The sequence below is a fragment of the Colossoma macropomum genome, unplaced genomic scaffold, assembly GCF_904425465.1.
Source record: "Colossoma macropomum unplaced genomic scaffold, Colossoma_macropomum, whole genome shotgun sequence".
Lineage (NCBI taxonomy): Eukaryota > Metazoa > Chordata > Actinopteri > Characiformes > Serrasalmidae > Colossoma > Colossoma macropomum.
The window spans coordinates 23,837,800-23,856,224 of record NW_023494789.1 but is presented as its reverse complement, the minus strand read 5'-3'; the positions used below and the strand labels follow the sequence as shown (position 1 = coordinate 23,856,224).

Below are 18,425 nucleotides of genomic sequence, written 5' to 3'. Positions count from 1 at the left end.
TTTATAGTCATGAAAATGCAACAACTGCGGAAGTTTTGAACGTGCTACAGGCTGTTTATAAGTGCATTAAACCCAGACACAAATAAACATACTGTTAAGTCATCAATAAACATGCTGGACTGTTTTTTTTTTTGCACCTTCTTCATAAACTCAGGCCCTGCAGGTTAATGTCCTCCTGCCACCGTGTGGCTGCATCACTCTCCCATTGTGTACGTGCAGCACTAAAAGGCCACGTCTGCCCAACAGTGGAAGAGAATATGTCCCACATTTTGCCATTGTAAACGCAACAAACGCCTGACAAACACCAAATAACCCTGTTCTTTTAACATGTCCAAGAAAAATTGAGCTCACTGTGAAGTTCGAGTCAAAATTACACTATTAGTATGAGATAACAGCAGCAATGTTTTCATAATCTCGCATTACAGATGACACAGGGGGCGGGGCTTCGTGACAACAAGGCGGGATTTTGTGTTGCCATGGGCGTGGCTGCGCCCTCTGATTGGGTACAGCGTATTCCCGCTCTGACGCGCGCACGCGCAGTGCTTCTTCTCTCTCCCGTTATGTTATTTACTCTTCCAGATCCAAGATGGCCGCAGGCAGAGCGGCGCAGGGAGCCTCCGTGGCGGCTTTAGCCGCTTCGAGCCCGGCGGCCCAGGCTCCGTGACCCACAGCGGATCTTAGGCACCTACGCCAGCCGTCCACGGGTGTCGGCAGCGCGGCTGCGGCCTGTGTGGTGGAGCAGCGGCGGTCTGAAGCAGCGCGGATTTCATCCCGGAGCTGGATGGCTGAGGCCGGCAGGAGGGCGCCGCCGCCGCTGGGGCTTTGCGACCCGGCCACCCGGAGGGTCAGGCGTCCAGAGGCAGAGGATGGACCTGCGGCTGGACAGGGGACCGTCCGGCTTCAGCTGGACCTGTCCGAGCCAGACGAACTCTCTTCCCCTGAGTTCAACTACGGAGAGCTCATCCAGTCCCTGCAGGTGGGCTCTCTGTTTACTCTAGGAGGCTGAAGTTGGCATCTTCTTCGAATTTTCTCGTTCCACCTTAAATGGTGGAGCAGTTACATTCTGGCGTCTGAGGCAGTTAAGGTGGAACGGGGAAATTCGAAAAAGAAGCTGACTTCAGCTTCGTGTTTACACTGTTTATTCTAATCAAGTGCACACAAGCCTGGCTTAAGTCACACTACACTCTTAAAAAGGTTGTTTTTAAAGGTTTCTTTAGTAAAGAGAATGACTCTATATAGAAGCTTGAAGACCTAAAGAACTATTTGCATGCCTAAGTGGTTTTTCGCATGGTGAAGTGGTTCTTCAGATGAATGGAGAATGTGTTGTTCTTGAAAACGGTTCTGTACAGTACCAAAAAGGGTTCTACTGACAAATGTCAAGCAGAACCCTTTTGGTGCCATGTAGAACTATATACAACTATTCTCCATCAGTCTGAAGAACGATTTCACCATGCAGTGAACTGTTTAAGTATGTAAAATGTTCTTTGAGTGTTCATGGTTCTATACAGAACCATTTGCTTTACTAAAGAACCCTTGAAGAACAAATTTAAGAGTTTACACGGTCCAAAAAGTTTGTTTTCTTTCTGATATCTGAAATGAAGTGCCCATTTTGCTGAAGTAACAGCCTCTACTCTTCTGGGAGGGCTTTACTAGATGTTGGAACATTGGTGTGAGGATTTGGTTGCATTCAACATTTACGAGAACATTTAAATGCCATCTTCTCCATCGGGAATGCACTGTTTGTCAGTAAATTCACTTTATTTCTTCTGAAAAGAAGGCAATTAGAATGAGATGTACAAGGAATTTCTCGTGATGCAGGTGTCAACATACAGTTAAGTCCAGTAAAATAAATATAGAAAATATATGCTTTATATAACCATTAATTAGACAGGACACGAATAGTTTGCATGTGATATGAAGTGATAGTGAGTAATAGTGGGTTTGTTGGAACATTGCTGTGAGGATTTGATTGAGCATTAGTGAGGTCAGGTACTGATGTTGGTTCTGGATCAGTTCTGGATCACTCCAACTCATCCCAAAGGTACTGGATGGAGCACCATCACTCTGGGAAGAGCACAGTTCCACTGCTCCACAGCCCAAAGCTGGGAGGCTTTGTACCCCTCTAGCCCATGTTTGGCATTGAGCATGGAGACCTTAGGATTATAAACTGAAATAAAAATAAAAACGACACTTTTCAAAACACGGCAAATCAAAACTGTAATTTCCACTGCAAAACTAACTAAAACTAAATAGAATTAGTGTTTTTTTTTGTTGTTGTTTTTTTGCGTGAATGAGAGTTTAGAAGAACATTTCTATATTTGGTCTTTAAGGAAAGCTCAAGCTGAGCTCAGTCTACTGTTAATTTTATCCTACACTTATCAGATACCTGCTATCACAGCTCAAGCTGCTCCAGAATGTCCCATTCTATTAGTCAGTGTTTTTCTATAGAGGTTATACAAGCTGTGTCAGCAATGGGTGACCTTAAATGCACTCATTAGAACAGTTGTCTGGAAACTTTTGGACAGCCTTACTGCAGGTTCCCCACAGATCCAGCTAACCAACCATTTAATGAAGATAACATTTCATCACTGTGCAAAAAAAGCTCCCAAAAGATCTTTATTTATGTCAAGCTTTACTTTTCTCATCATTTAGACGCGGCACATTCCATTCCACAGGGTCCCTAAGCAGTACTGTTATGTTCCCTACACACTTGAGCACTGGATGTCGTTTAAGGGAAGTGCAGTGCGTGTTTGGATCATCCTTATTTAATTGGTTCTATATAGCACCAAAAAGGGTTCTAGTGACAAACGTCCAGCTTGTAACAACAGAATAACCTATTATTGATGCTATGTGCTATAATCAAATACACATCTCAAGAGACCTGCAATGACTGATGGGTAAAATTTCCTAGTGTGAATATGTAGTAAACGGACCAAGAGAAACGCTCCAAAAAAGGTTTTGAATAAAAGCTCTTTGCATTAACTTACATTAAAAGTAAAGAGCGTGTTTTCCGTTTCCTGTAAATTAACAACCTCTACTTCTCTGAGAAGGCTTTACTAGGTGTTGGAACATTGCTTTGAGGATTTGATTGCATTCAGCATTTGCAAGAACATTTAAATGTCATCTTTTTCATTGGGAATGAATATTTTTGTCAGTAAATTAACTTTATTTCCAAAAGATTCAGTGTTTCTTCTGATATGGATGGTATTAGAATTAGAACAAGTTTCTCATGGTGCAGGTGTCAACATACAATTAAGTCCAGTAAAATAAATATAGAAAAAGACATACTATATATAAACATTATCTAGACAGTACACCAACAATTTACATGTAAATATGTTGTGATGGTGAGTAATAGTGAGTTTATGCTGCAGTACAGCCTCTACTCTTCTGGGCCATTTAACATTTGCCAAGTTTTTCTTTGGACAGTGATGATTAGTTGGGTCAGTTGTGGTGTTTAGGGCTGAAGCTAAAACTCTGCAGGAAGACGACGTTAAACGGACATTTAGGCATAAAACTTCAATTTGAGGTGATAAGTTGTAGGTGATGTAATGCGTTATAGTGCAGAGTCGAAGCCTCAGCCCCATCAGTCTGACAGAATTCATGATTCTGGTTTATTCCAAGACTAGACTTAAACCACATCCCACAGGCAAGGCAAGTTTATTTATACAGTAAATTTCATAGACAAAGGTAATTTCAAAGTACTTTACATAAGTAAAAGCAAAAACGAACATTCAGAGGGAAAAATTACGACAGTGCGCTTAAGAGTGAAAAACAAAAATAGAAAAATAAAGTGATGGTAGCTTAAAAAAATAGCTTACTATAAGTAAAGTACAGAAAGAGCAAGTGTTAGCACTCAGTAGGGTTCCTTTAAACTTTCTGAGGTTTATTTGACCTTAAGTTCTGCAGACAGGCCTCATTCAGCCTCAGCAGGCTGCGGCTTGTCTGGCTAAAAGTGAAGCTAAAGCACAAACAGAGCTGTTGTATGCTAAGTTCTCTCATATAACTGTGGATTGCTTTTGCTACAGTAGTATAAATGCGTACACTTGCAGTGCTCTAATCTGCTGATGTCTCCACAGAGCATTTCCTGATCCAGCAGGTGTTTCTGTGGGTTTGTGTGCAGGATAAGTTCTCAATAAGAGCAGCGTGTGTTTGTTTTGCTGCTGTTTATGAGCGTCTGTGCATTTCCAGCCTGATGTCATTGCAACCCAGAATATTAAGCTTTGGGTAGTACACGACTTTTAAAGTTCTAACAGATTATAAACAGATTGGGTGTCTCACATTTTCAGACTGGCTTCCGCAGATTTTTTGGGCCATTGAAATATTGAGGATCACACACTAAACGATTAGGGAGCACACACTACTCTACCTATAAGTTATTGCTTAACCGAACTCTCACGAACTCACGTTCTCCAGTAATTAGGAGACGCAGGTAAACATACGTGGAGCTGCTGCTGCTGTTTTCTTAGCAGTCTGCGCCTACGTAGTAAAGCAGCAGGTAAACATGTTTAGGTGATGGTCATGGAAATGTCATCAGTGTGGTTTTAAAACGTACGAGTTTTAAACATACATAAACTTGATTGTGCTTGTGCCTTAAACTCAGCTTATTAAAAAACCTTTGCTCCACATGTGAGTGACTTTTTGCCATTTTTCTTTGTGTGCTTGATGTATTTTCTTCTTTTGCACGCTCAGTTCTCATTGGCTGTTGGAGGAGTCTGTTCAGACTGAGTCTCTGACCAGTTTACACTACTAGATTCAGCTCAGAGTCGGGTCGAAAAATTCAAACGTTTGATAAACCGTGACTGGTCTGAAACGCGATCAGGAGACCAAAAATCTGACTCTGCGCCCCTCACACACAACTCTTTCTCTCTCTGACTGTCGACACCGACTGACCCAAAACCTGCAGACTAGAGCCGACCAGCTCAGACTCAGCCAGACTGAGAATGTGGCCGTGTATTTTAACCCTGGCTTTACTGAAGGGTTGAACCTCCTACCAGGTGTGTGTGCGCACTTTTTTAACTTTTAATGTAAGTTAAAAAAAAGATTTTATTTGAAGCATTTCTATTGGTGTGTTCATCATGAAACTTTTCACAGTGTGAAGGGAAGCTGCTCTGCTCAATGTATGCGACAGTGTATGCGCCGTCTCATACCAGACATAATAACCCCGCTAGTGTTTACCTGTAGAAACTCTAGAATGATGAGCCTTTTGCTGTGTTTTTGTGTTTCTTTAGCTCAAAGTGCAGCAGCACAGGCCAGCAAGTGTTTTTTGCATAAGCATGTTCTGTGTCTGTTTTGGTTTCAGTTTGCCTCAATCAGTTTATTATGTGTGATGTTGCACAAGCACTTTCCAGCTGGCCAGCGTTGTGAAGAACAAATTTCTAATTATATAATACTCTTGAATATATGCTAATATGAGTAGCACATTTTCAAAACTTCACACCAGAGCTCATGGTTGCTCTTGGTTTGTTTGGTGTTTTAACATGGGGGCTGAGTTTTGGATAGCAGGTTGGGGCACAGAGCGCTCATCCATATCAGTTTCATGGCCGTTATTGAAGATCATCATTAAATTGATCAGCGGTCCCACCTGTTCAGTGTTCTGTTTATGTGAACAGTCGCAATCTGTTATTCTGTATTTTGTTTACGTGTGGAACACCTGCTGAGGGACCTGGTTGGCCATCAAGTGTTTCTGCAAGATTTGCCTACAGAATGAATTATCAATCCTGTGCTCTCCAGGATTATTGTAGTTTACTAAAACTGTTATTAACATGAAAACGACACACTTAAAAAAAGATGGTTCTTTAAGGGTTCTTTAGTAAATGGGCCTGTAGAATCAAAATGGTTTTTCTGTTGTTACAAGCTTGACGACATCATAATAACAGAACCCTTTTTTGCGCTATAGAACCCTTTTCAAAAAGTTTTAATATAACACCATCTAAAGCACATTCTCTGTAAATCTGAAGAACCATTTCATCATGCAAACAACCATTTACACATGCAAAGAGTTCTTTGAGTGTTCATGGTTCAACATTGAACCATTTTCTTTACTATGAAACCCTTGAAGAACTTTTTTTAATGAAAAATGTGCTTGTAAACTGAATTAAAAATAAAAATGTCTATAAATAACTAAAATGACTATAATGCCCACTGCAAACTAACTAATAGTAAATAGAATTACTGAGGAAAATAGCATTTGTTAAATTTTTTTGGTGAATGAGAGTTTAGAAGTGGAACGCTCTACTCTTATTAAATACCTACTCCTACCTCCCTACAGGGTTCATCATAACACTTAAAACAAAACTAAAATAAAATTATTACCTTTCAGAAAATAACATTACGATAAAGTAATACCTTTTCAGAAAATAAAAACTAAAATAAACTGGTACTTTTCAGAAAATAAAAACAAATCCAAAACCATTATCTTTTAGAAAATAAAAATCAAAACTATAAATGTACTCTTAACTAACCCTGAATGAAACTAAACAGAAATAAAAACCAAACTGGAAAACTAAGTGAAAATAAAAACTAACATACATTTCAAAGCTATAATAACTCTGGTTCTCTCTGTTGTTTATTGTTTAATGTGAATATGTTCAGTTCAATATAAGTGTTGCGGGTCATAGTGCAGACTGCTGGCTGGTCAGTGTTTCTGAAGGTTCTGCTCAGAGTGAAGGTCTGAATTTCACTCTGATGGTTTTGCATAAGTCCGCTTCATTTGTTTGTCACCACCTGAAATTGTCTGATCTGCTCTTAATCACTGTAGCGTGCTTGACGGAGTCACTGTTCATATTTACTCGCAGGCCAAGAAGGACCCGTCAGGTGCTCCACCTGCTCGAGACCCCAGTGACCCCTTCAACGACGATGAGAGGGAGAGACAGGAGGTGGAGGCCTTGGCCAAAAAGTTTGAGAACAAATATGTGAGTGCAGCAGGATATAAGTTACACATGGTTGGCAGAGAATACACTTAAATATGACATCTGCAAATTTTAGTGCTCGATTTCTATATATTTGCTGAGATAAAACATAAAATTTTTCACCCCCTACACTTTCTGTAGTGTATTAGTCTGTCAGAATGACTGTGTGGATCATATGAATATTATACAGTGCTTTTTAAGTGAAACAATAGAAGCCATATCGCCTCCTACACTTCCTGTAGTGTATTACAGTCTGTCAGAATGACTGTGTTGATCATATGAACATTATAAAGCATTAGCGGAGTAACTCTCAGGTCGTGTATAAACAGGGCGTGTTGGGTTTTACAGGGAACGCCCTGCAGGAAGAAGAGGAGGGACCGAGTGCAGGATCTGATTGATATCGGATTCGGTTATGATGAGAGTGACCCTTTCATAGATAATTCAGAGGCTGTGAGTATTTAGCTGTGTTACGGAGTGATTTTAGAGCAGGAGGAGGCCTCAATTCAGACATTACACACCTGAGTAGATTAGATTTTTTATTCTGTAAGCTATTCTATAAGCTATACCTGCTAAGGTTGTACCCTACAGCTAATAATAAGGTTAATTAGGTTAATAAGCTACTATTTCCTCTTTTTTCCTGATTTCATATTTGTTCTCTTTGTATTTTTGTCTTTTTCTGTTTCCTTTTCTTGTTTTTTTCTTCTTTTTGTCTTGTTTTTCAGAATTTTCTTAGTTTAATTCTTATCTTTTTTCTTAATCTTGTTTTCTATTTCTTGTTTTTTTCCTTACTTTTTCTTTCCTCATCTCGTTTTTCTTGTTTTTATTTTTTGATTTCATCTTGTTCTTTCTTTTTTATCTTTTTCTCCTTTTTTCTTTCTTCTTATTAATAACCATTGTCATTAAATGATCTGTAATGGTTATCGTTGTCTTTCTGGCTACAGTATGATGAGCTCGTTCCAGCGTCTCTCACCACGAAACTTGGCGGGTTCTACATAAACACGGGAACGCTGCAGTTCCGCGCTGCATCGGAGTCTGAGGGAGACGAGGCTGAGGGAAATGAAGGAGCGATAAAGGTGATGATAAAACCTGAATTTCTCTTTTTATACCTGCAGACTGTGTTAATCAGTCCGTCAGAGCTCACCTTTTCTTTTATTATTTACTCACAAACCTGCTTTCTAAGTAAGCATTTTCTAACCATATGCAGGACAGAGAGGAACCAGTGCTACATTATTATGAAAACAGCCTCAGATTTATCACTGTTTTAGCAGTGCCAACAATAATATCTCTGTATTGTTTTCTTACCTATGAATTCTGCTTCTGTGATGGAAATTAAAGCTTTGTTAAAGTTTGACGTGTTTCCGGTTTAAACAGGAAGGGGAGGAGTTGGGGCTGAAGAGGAAGAAGGGGAAAGAGGAGGATGTGGAGGAGAAGAAAGCGAAGAAAGTCCAGCTGCCCGAACCGGGGTGACCTTTCAGATTATCTAAGAATGAAATGTAATGTAGGAGTGTGGTGCTGCCTAGAGGAATTTTGGATGGTGCTTTATGATTATATTTGTAAAGTATTAGGTAGTCATTCATTTTTGCCCAAGGCTTTTTGTCTTAGGAGATCACTTCGTGCCAAAAACCAAGGACAACTATTTAAAGATTTGGATTCAGACCGGTTTAATGATTGGTAGGCAAATCATTCTTAGGAGGTGGAACGAAGTGGGTCCTCCATTATTTCAAGAATAGGTTGCTGAGATGGGGAAAATAGCTGCGTATGAAAATGTATAATTTAAATTGTTCGGGTGTTTCGAATTGTACAGATGTAAATGGGGCAAATATTTAAGATTTATAGAGCGGTCTTGAAGATGTTGTTTCCCCTCTTCGTTGTTTTCTAATTTTTTCATTTTATTTTTTACTACTTGTGTATCTATGGTTATTTGTATGCTGAAATGTTTACTGGAATTTATTGTTGTTTATTCATTTATTTTTATGATACACCGCCTTGCACTGCACTGTAAAAATTAATTTTATAAAATTGTTATTCATAAAAAGAAGTAAATGTAACAAACTACACATGCTCTTCACATGCACTAAAATGAGTATGAAAGAAAGCACACGTGTGGTGAAAGCTGCACTGTGGCAGATTTGTGTATTTAATTTTTTTTAAAGTGAAAAAAGGATCATTACTGAGTCAGGAAAATTTAAACTAGCTAAAATTGTTTAAAAGTTGGAGTTGTTGGGTTGAATTTGGCAAGTGGTTTTCGAACCATGCATAATTAAAAAAAAAATCTTGTATATTTTTCCTTGAGGTCCGCTTATGAGGTTTGTGTGGACTTATGTAGCAAAAAAAACATTAATTTTTACATGACTCCATTTATCCCTTAGAATCAAACAGGCTGTTTTTGTTACTGTTTCTTTTAAGATGTGCATTGATTTATGCAAATGAGGTCTGTTCTGATTGGCTGACCTGTATTGTGCCTCATTCAAAAAGCAGTCTAGACTGAAATACTCCTTATAACTTCATTGTGAATGGGTGGGACTAAAATGCTGTAGGTCAAATGGGTGGGCTAAGCTGCTGTAGACTGAATGGGCAGGGCTAAACTGCTGTAGGCTGAATGGGTGGGGCTAAAATGCTGTAGGCTGAATGGGTGGAGCTAAACTGCTGTAGGCTGAATGGGTGGAGCTAAACTGTTGTAGGCCGAATGGGTGGAGCTAAACTGCTGTACGCTGAACATGCGGGACTAATCTGCTGTAGACTGTATGGGCAAGGCTAAATTGCTGTAGGCTGAATGTGTGGGGCTAAACTGCTGTAAGTCGAATGGGTGGAGCTAAACTGCTGTAGGCTGAATGGGTGGGGGTGAACTGCTGTAGGTCGAAAGGGTGGAGCTAAACTGCTGTAGGTCGAATGGGTGGAGCTAAACTGCTGTAGGCTGAATGGGCAGGACTAAACTGCTGTAGGTCGAAAGGGTGGAGCTAAACTGCTATAGGCTGAATGGGTGGTGCTAAACTGCTGTAGGCTGAATGAGTGGAGCTAAACTGCTGTAGGCTGAATGGGCAGGGCTAAACTGCTATATGCTGAATGGGTGGAGCTAAACTGCTGTAGGCTAAATGGGCAGGGCTAAACTGCTGTATGCTGAATGGGTGGAGCTAAACTGCTGTAGGCTGAATGGGTAGATATATGTAAAGGGTGCTGAGCTCTTTTTGCAGTTTCCATATATAGACTCTATATACTAGTGTTGACATACAACGTCATAATACAGCTTATATTTTATTTTTAACAACATTAATTGATTTACATTCACACCGCTTTCATATTTTGTTGTACTGCTTGTTGCCATACATACTGGTTATGAATCAGCCCTATGTATAAAATCTTCTGCAGTTTGGCACCTCTGAATGCGCACCGGCCGGAGAAGAAGAAGAGGAAGAAGCTGATGAAAGACTCTCTCTGCCTGGCGGCTATGCTGCACCGCTTCACCAAGGAGAAGGAGGAGATGCGTAAACAGAATGTGGTGGTGGTCAATCCCGGCCTGATCAACTGCCCACATCACCCGCAAATCCTCCACAGCAACGCCCCCAACAATGACCCGCTGCTCACCGACCTCACCTCCGACCCCGCTGTGATGTCACTGCTGACCTCCTCCAATGAGAGCGAGCTTCAGGACCTTCTGAGTGATCTGGACTTCAGTGTTCTAGACGCTGGGCCACAGCCAGTATCTGTGGGCAGGGAGAACGGCCAGCTAGGTGTGGTGGCAGGGCAGAAGACAGCAAGCGGGGCTTTGGGCAGAGGGGCAGGGCTTCTCTCCCCTCCTCCACTACCTGAGGGACTGCCAGAACCCCTGGTCAAACGCATCGAAGACCTGCGAGTGGTAAGATACAGTGATAATATCCTGAAAACTCTCAAATAGCGCTTGCAGATAATAATTATTACTGTAATCAATTAGTCTGTCAAGTATTAGGGCTGCAAAGCAAAGATTATTTCCATAGTTGATTAATTGATCAAGTTTTAGGACTACAAGTAATGATTATTTCCACAGTCAATGAATCGATCAAGTATTAGAGCTGTGAGCAGCGACGATTTCCATAATTGATTAATCGATCAAGTATTAGAGCTGTGAGTAGTGACAATTTCCTTAATCGATTAATCAATCAAGTATTAGAGCTGTGAGTAGTAATTCTTTCCATAGTCGATTAATCGATCAAATTTTAGGGCTGCAAATTAAAGATTATAGTTAATTAATCGGTCAAGTATTTGGGCTGCAAAGATTATTTTCATAGTCGATTAATCGATCAAGTATTACAGCTGCAAAGTTATAATTATTTCCGTAATGATTAATTGATCAAACATTAAGGACACAAATAATGATTATTACTATAATTGAATAATCTATCAACTATTACAGCTGAAACTAATGGTTGTTTTTATAATCAAATAATCTGTTGGCTGTTAGGACTTAATCTACTGATTATTTCTATAATTCGATGAAAAAAATAATTAGGGTTGCAACAAACAGTTATGTCTATAATCATTTAATCTATAAACTAAAATGGCTGCAGCTCGTGATTATTTCGTGATTATTTCAATAATCAGTTAACCTATAAACTATTCAGAAATCGATCCCCTTCAGATCGTAATAGTAACATAATAATGAGCTAGTTTCTCAGTTTTATGGATCATATGAACATTATAGAGCGCCTTAACAATAGTAGCTATATCGCCCCCTATACTTCCTGTAGTGTATTACAGTCTGTCAGAATGACTGTGTGGATCATCTGAACATTATAGAGCACTTTTTAAATGAAATAATAGAAGCCATATCGCCCCCTACACTTCCTGTAGTGTATTGCAGAACTTTAAATCTGTCTTTTTTGTTTCCTCAGGCTTCACGACAGTTTGACCAGGAGGGCAGGAAGAAGTTCTTCACTTTAGACATGAATAATATCTTACTGGAGTGAGTATCGCTCTTCACTCTCTGTCCACACTTAAAAAGGTCGCTCTTTGAGGGTTCTTTATTAAAGAAAATGGTTCTATATAGAACCCTGAACACTCATTTAAAGAACCCTTTCACAATACAAAGAACCCTTTAATCATGCAAAGCGTTCTTTAAATTGATGAAGAATGTGCTGTAGATGGTACTTCATAGAAGCTTTTTCGAAAATGGTTCTGTATAGCACCGAGGAGGGTTCTTCTGTTGTTGCAAGCTTGGCATCTTCAAAATCGAAAACCCTTTAAATTCCCCATTTCTACAGGCTTAACCCAAGTGTAGTTGAGCAGCCAGGACATGTTGAGCATCTGAAATTTTTTATTTTCTGCACTGAAGCTAATGGAGCTAAAAAGGAATGGAACCCCTCCAGTTAGCATGGTGCTAACTGCATAACTGTATGGCGCACTTTTTTCAGCAAAAATGGACAAAATTCTTACTTTAGTCTATGTTTTTACCCCCCCCCCCGTGTGTGCAGTATAGAGCTACAGGTGCAGGAGCAGCCCCCGGCGGTGCGTTCAGGTGTTTATTCTCACCTGGAGGCGTTCGTGCCCTGCAATAAAGACACTCTGCTCAAACGCCTCAAAAAACTCAGCCTCAACATACAGGTATGCAAAGTCTGCCTCACTGTGGTCCGAAAAAGTAAATCCAGAACTCATTCACTGAATGTGTCTTTATTTTATAGTAGGAAATTCAATTTTGTTGCGTTGTGATACGTAAAGAACATGCTGTAACAAACCTGAAAATTCAGCAACCACATGAATAGGAATATAAAGTCGTATGCAAAACTTTTGCTGCCCCTGGTCAAATTCCATGATGTTCAAAGTGAGAATAAATTAACACATCCTCTACAGAGAACACACTCCTGCACAGTTTAATGCACAGTTTTGTGCTTTGACGGAAAAGGCATTAACGGAGTTGTAGTTGGAAACTGTAGTTGGTCCAATGTAACAGAACAACAATACAAAACATTACACATGATTACACACAGGTAGAGTAAGTGGTAGAGGAAAGGAGTCGTAGTCTTGGGCCCAGTCCCATTTCTTATTTTTACCCGTACCCCTTGTTTTCGAGTGTCACTTTGCCCTTTGGCACTGTGTTACAAGGGGTAGTTGTTGAAATCTTCCCTATGAAATGGGACAACGCTCAAATAAAAAAAGAACATTACTTCGATAATAGGCTGCTAGCGGTGCTCTGTAGGCGACCCTGACGGTCTGCAGTGATAGCAGAGGAGGGTAGAGTTCACTAACCTCACTGCTGGGCTTTAGTTACATTTAGGGCATCATATGCCTTCAAAGGTGGGGGGGCAATTATTTATTATTGCCCACCCCTAATTCTTCAGTGATAAAAAGCTAAAGTTGTCGAGTTTCCCTGTTCCACCTTAAATAGTGCAGCAGTTCTGATGCCTGAGGCGTCAGAATGTTACTGCTGCACCATTTAAGGTGGAGTGGGAAATTTAGCTAGATACGGAGACATCAGCATAGTACTAGCGACTTTTATGCTTGTTATGAAGAAAAGGACAGTAATACACTGAAACGACATTAAACTTAAAGATAATACAATGGTTATAAGTTTTTAACAGAGAAAATACATTTGTGGGTTTCTTTGGTCGCTTGTGCAGCCATCTTGCTGGTTTTTCTTTTTTTTTCTCATAACACTCTGTTTGGAGGGCCATGTAGCCCTAACACTTCACCCTACCTCTCTATCTCATTAAGAAGCGGGACACCCTACCCCTAGATGTGAATGTGCAAAACATCGAGGTAGGTCTGAGTGGTAGAGGTGAGGGGTGAAATGGGATTGGGCCTTAGGTTTTTCTGATTTGTCTGTGTGTGTTCAGGATGATCGTCTGCGGACTCCTCTGCTGAAGCTGAAGCTGGCTGTGTGTAGTGTGATGCCCGAACAGACCGCCAGATACAACATGGACTGTCTGGCCAGAGTGGCAAAGTACAGCCTCATCTTTTATAATGTTTTTAAAACACTTCGATCTGAAGGACAGAACGAAGCTCTATACAAGCTACAGACTAGCCAACGATTTAAAGTCGTTTTACTATGTGTAGCGCTTCAGTTCTGTCCTTCAGACCGAAGGTTCTTATACAGCATAAATCAGCGTAACGTCACATCAACAAAGAGCTCACTTCCAGGTGGATAATGCTGGCAGCGCTGCACTGATACGACAGGACTTTGTACCAATCCTGATACTTTAGAATTATTTAACTAAAATTTATGTACCTCTACATATTCATTATTACATACTGGTAAATTATAAGCTCCTGATGTCGTCAGCTGTTAAATAAAGCTGTTAAATTCTATTTTGAACTGATCTTCCCCTTCAATCACTTCGCCATTAAGTGGACTGTATGGGGTTCATGGAAGGGAACTTTATCGCTCTAAACAATCTCAGAGTCGGGGCTAGCTGCTCTGAGGGGAACTTTATTACTCTAAACAATCTCAGAGTCGGGGCTAGCTGGAGTGAGAGGAACTTTGTTACTCTAAAAAGGCTCGGAGACGGGGCTAACTGCTCTGAGGGGAACTTTATTATGGCAGAGCTCCAAAACACGGCCGCATTTATTAATGGTTTAATGCACTAAAATTAAACTTAACATAAAATAACGATAATTGGGGAACCATGAAGTGGATAAAGCAGAGAGCAAAAGGTTGTTTTCTAAACACACTTTTTCATTTTCTCTCTCTCTTTCTCAGCAAAAGCAGGAAAAAATGGGGTGCCTTAACACTTGCATATGGACCCTATTTCCCTCCAGAACATTGGAAATTACAGCCTCAACACAACAATATTTGACCATTATTGACCATATTTCTGTTCTGTTTGTATTTACAGCTACTTAAAACAAGCTGCTTCTACCGCAGACTGGATGTGTTATCCACCCGGAAGTACAGCCATCGTTCACGTTTACAAACATTCTGATTTGGTCTATAGGCTCGTTATTTCTAAGCTTTTTAAAGGCTCTGTATTTACAGTTGTGTCTAACCTAACTAGTTTTTATTAGGATACAAACATATCTCAGAGACTCGAGACTGAAGCCTCAGTGTTTTCTGTCCGCTCTGGCCTTCAGGCAGCAAATGGAGGATGGAGAGAGAAACGGCTCAGAGGAGGACGAGGAGGAGAGACCGGGGAAGAGAGTGATGGGCCCACGGAAGAAATTCATCTGGGACGACAAACTCAGGTGGGCAGCACTGTGGAAGACATCAGCCGTGGCCGCTGAAAGAATGTGTGGGCTGATCTGGATGAGGTGATGTGTTTACTCTGTAAGCTAAATAATACTGATGTTCAGAAATACATCCTCATGTACGGTAACTGAATGATCTGCTTCAGAGGGCAGATTTTTCAGACAGAGCCAACTCTCCGAATGTGGACGACTGTTTACAATGTAGTGAAGTGATGCTGGTTTAGCTGCTTGGCTAAACTGCTGCACAGCTACTGCATCTAATAGGGCTGTATTGCCTACAACCTCATGATACAATACTATCGCTGTACATGTTGATTTTTAATTATGACCATGTCCTAACGCAGAATTTTCTACAACAGCTGTTATTCTGTATAACAGCAAACATAAAGCCTTAAGGATCGTGCACCTCAAAATACTTAAAATTCAGGCCCTCAAAGATCTTAAAAATAATAATTCTTTTTCTAATCCCAGAGATATTAATAAATGCAAATAAAATCTAATTTAGCTTTTAAACTCAAAATGGCCTTTTTCTGTTTTCTCTCATGCTTCTATTTTTTGATGCAACAATAATATTCTGGTTTCACTTGACCTTAATCCTTATCTTTGGGGTCAGTTTGACCCCATTCAATGTTCAGTGTCTTTAAACAAATGATATTTTTTTACTGTATATTTAATTACTTTCACTAATTGGGGAACTGGGTTAACATAAAATTAGTATGATGATGTTTTCAGTATCGTGTACACATTTTGTGCACATCTTTGGTGTTCTTTGGGGTCAGTTTGACTGTTTTAGCTGCATAACATAACATTTTACGCTGTAACACACCTAACCTAACATAACCACACCTGTAACACACCTAACACAGCCGCGCCTATACCACACCTAACCTAACACAACCGCACCTGTAACACATGTAACCCACTATTCAGCACTTATATTTGCTATTATTTATGTCATTTATATTTGCTATCATTTATATAGTTTTATTTGTTGTCAGCAATGCTGTACTGTTGCAAGTCTTTACAAATAAAGCATAAAAGTACATTTGTGGTTTTCTGAGCCCGTTGGGATGTTAAGTTAAAAGCCCTGTTCAGGGCTGGCTAAGATGACACACGTTGGCTCTGTGTGGTACTTGTAGTACCCATTTTACTTTGTTTCTGCATAGCTTGCATTCTGCATGACTCATGTCCAACTCCCGTCTTCCTGGTATTTGCAAAAATCCAACATGATCTTGTATATTTTCGTCCAGTCCTCCTGTTTGCTTTAAACCGAGACGTGTGCTATTTGTGTCTTTGTTGCCACTTATCGGCTTTATTGTGCCAATGTTTCTTTTTCAAAACTGCCTTCACAGCATTTGATTCCCTATCGATACATTAGCATCTGCATCAGCAAGGAGTATAGCATGATATAGATTTTTTGAGCACAGCCTTAGCAGCTCCTCGCCACAGCTACAGACTTTTTCTGTCACTGCAGTCGGCCTTTCAGCTCAGCTGCTCTGTTTATCATATAATAACAGCAGGAAATCACCAGTGTGGAAAATGTATGATAAGTTCCTTCTTGTGTCAGAAAAGGCCTCTTTACATTTTTTGTTGACGTTTAACTGTGTGGTTATGATTTATGTTAGCGCTCCTTCTGGACACGTTCATTTAACGTTCATTTAAACGTATCTTTTCTCTTATTTCCTATGCAAAAGTAATGGATGTATTGAAATGCATTTAGAATTTGAATATATTTGAGTATTTGACAAACAAATAAGGGGAAAATTCCAATTTGATTTCTGACTCCATTTGACAGCTCTAGTGAAGTTAGTGAATCCGTGTGCATGTTGTTTTGCAGGACTCTGCTGTGTAACCTGGTGCGGGTGAAGCTGAAGTGCTATGAGCAGGAGAAAAGCTCTCTCTCTGTAGAGGACTACCTCAAAGCCTTCATGGAGAATGAGGTCAAACCGCTCTGGCCCAAAGGCTGGATGCAGGCCAGGTTGGTGTGTGCATGTGTTTGTGTTTATTTAGGTCGTATTCTGTGCTTTAGAATGAGCAGTAATATTCCTGTTTGTATGTGTTTGATTACAGGATGCTGTTTAAAGAGAGCCGTACGGTACACGGTCACCTCACCGACCTGTGAGTACAAACACGAGTAAAAGGGCCTAACCGACACAGATAAATATACTGATTTTAGAGGCTAAAAACCTACAGTACTCAGTGATTTGGTTTCTCTTTATTGCCTTTGAAGTAGAGATGTGAATAGTTTTGAGTTTGGTCTGTATTAATATTATACACACACTTAAAAATTATGGTTCTTCAAGAGATCTTTAGTTAAAAAAAAGTGGCTATATATAGACTGATGGAGAAAGTGTTGAAGATGGTGCAATGTAGAATCTTTTTTTAAAAGGGTTCTATATAGCACTGCTAAGGGTTTTTCTATAGTTACAATGTCAACCTTGTTACAGTAGAAGAACTCTTTTGGGTGCCATATAGAACTCTCTTCAAAAAAGATTCTGTATAGCACCACCTATAGTAGATTCTTCATCAATGTGAAGAACGCTTTCATGAGGCAAGGATCCCTTTAATCATGCAAAAGATTTTTTGAGTGTTCATAGTTCTGTATAGAACAATTTTCTTTATAATATTACAGTTAGCACATTACTGGGAGTATTTTCAGCTATTCTGATAAAATCATATGTCATAAAAAAGACCCAATATATGTGTCGGGCCCTAAACCTCTCACACTGCTATCTGTCTACTGGTTCTTTGTGCTTTGTGACTGATATCTGTCTCTGTTTCAGGGGAAAGAAGAGGATCATTCAGCCCCCCAAACCGGCTAAAGTAAAGGTTAGTGAACATTTCAGCTGTTTTTGTGAAATCTCTAAATATCTGCTCACTGATAACAGAAAATATTCAGGTAGACAGAATGATAAACACAGTCAGCTTTATTGTTGTATATTCACCTTTATTAAAACCACTTTCCACAGCTGTGGCCGTCTGACTGACTGAAGGCTTCGCCGTTTTTGTAGCCTGCAGGAATGAGATTTGTGTTGTGTTCATGTGATTTATTGTGAAACTGCTATTTAGAATGAGTTATTAACTTTGGGAATTTTTCTGTTAGATATATGTATACTATTTTTAGATTTTATATTTTTTATATATACTAATAAAATCCTGCTCATTTATTCATTCATTTTTGGGATTTATCTGCATGTGTTATCCTGCTCCTCCTGAACATTGTTCTCGTGCCACAAGGTGGTCCTACAGGAATGCAAACCTCTACTCCAAACCAGCAGTTTTCAGATGATCCACATTGTTGCACTATTCCCATGTGTTACATTAGGTTGGAGCAAAAATTTGGACCGTCTGGGGTCCCTGAGG

At 39.9% G+C, this 18,425-nt stretch overlaps 1 protein-coding gene across 1 annotated transcript in view; it reads left to right on the top strand.

The window, feature by feature from the left end:
• Positions 1 to 675: 675 nt before the first annotated feature.
• Positions 676 to 18,425, top strand: part of ubn2a (ubinuclein 2a) — a 29,172-nt gene continuing 11,422 nt past the window's right edge. The window contains 13 exon segments of the mRNA XM_036570615.1: positions 676 to 976; positions 6,798 to 6,914; positions 7,260 to 7,361; positions 7,853 to 7,984; positions 8,283 to 8,374; positions 10,278 to 10,764; positions 11,777 to 11,847; positions 12,356 to 12,485; positions 13,715 to 13,821; positions 14,949 to 15,059; positions 16,900 to 17,040; positions 17,133 to 17,180; positions 17,846 to 17,891. Of these exon segments, the coding sequence (XP_036426508.1) occupies positions 782 to 976; positions 6,798 to 6,914; positions 7,260 to 7,361; positions 7,853 to 7,984; positions 8,283 to 8,374; positions 10,278 to 10,764; positions 11,777 to 11,847; positions 12,356 to 12,485; positions 13,715 to 13,821; positions 14,949 to 15,059; positions 16,900 to 17,040; positions 17,133 to 17,180; positions 17,846 to 17,891 (1,779 nt within the window). The 5' untranslated portion in view covers positions 676 to 781.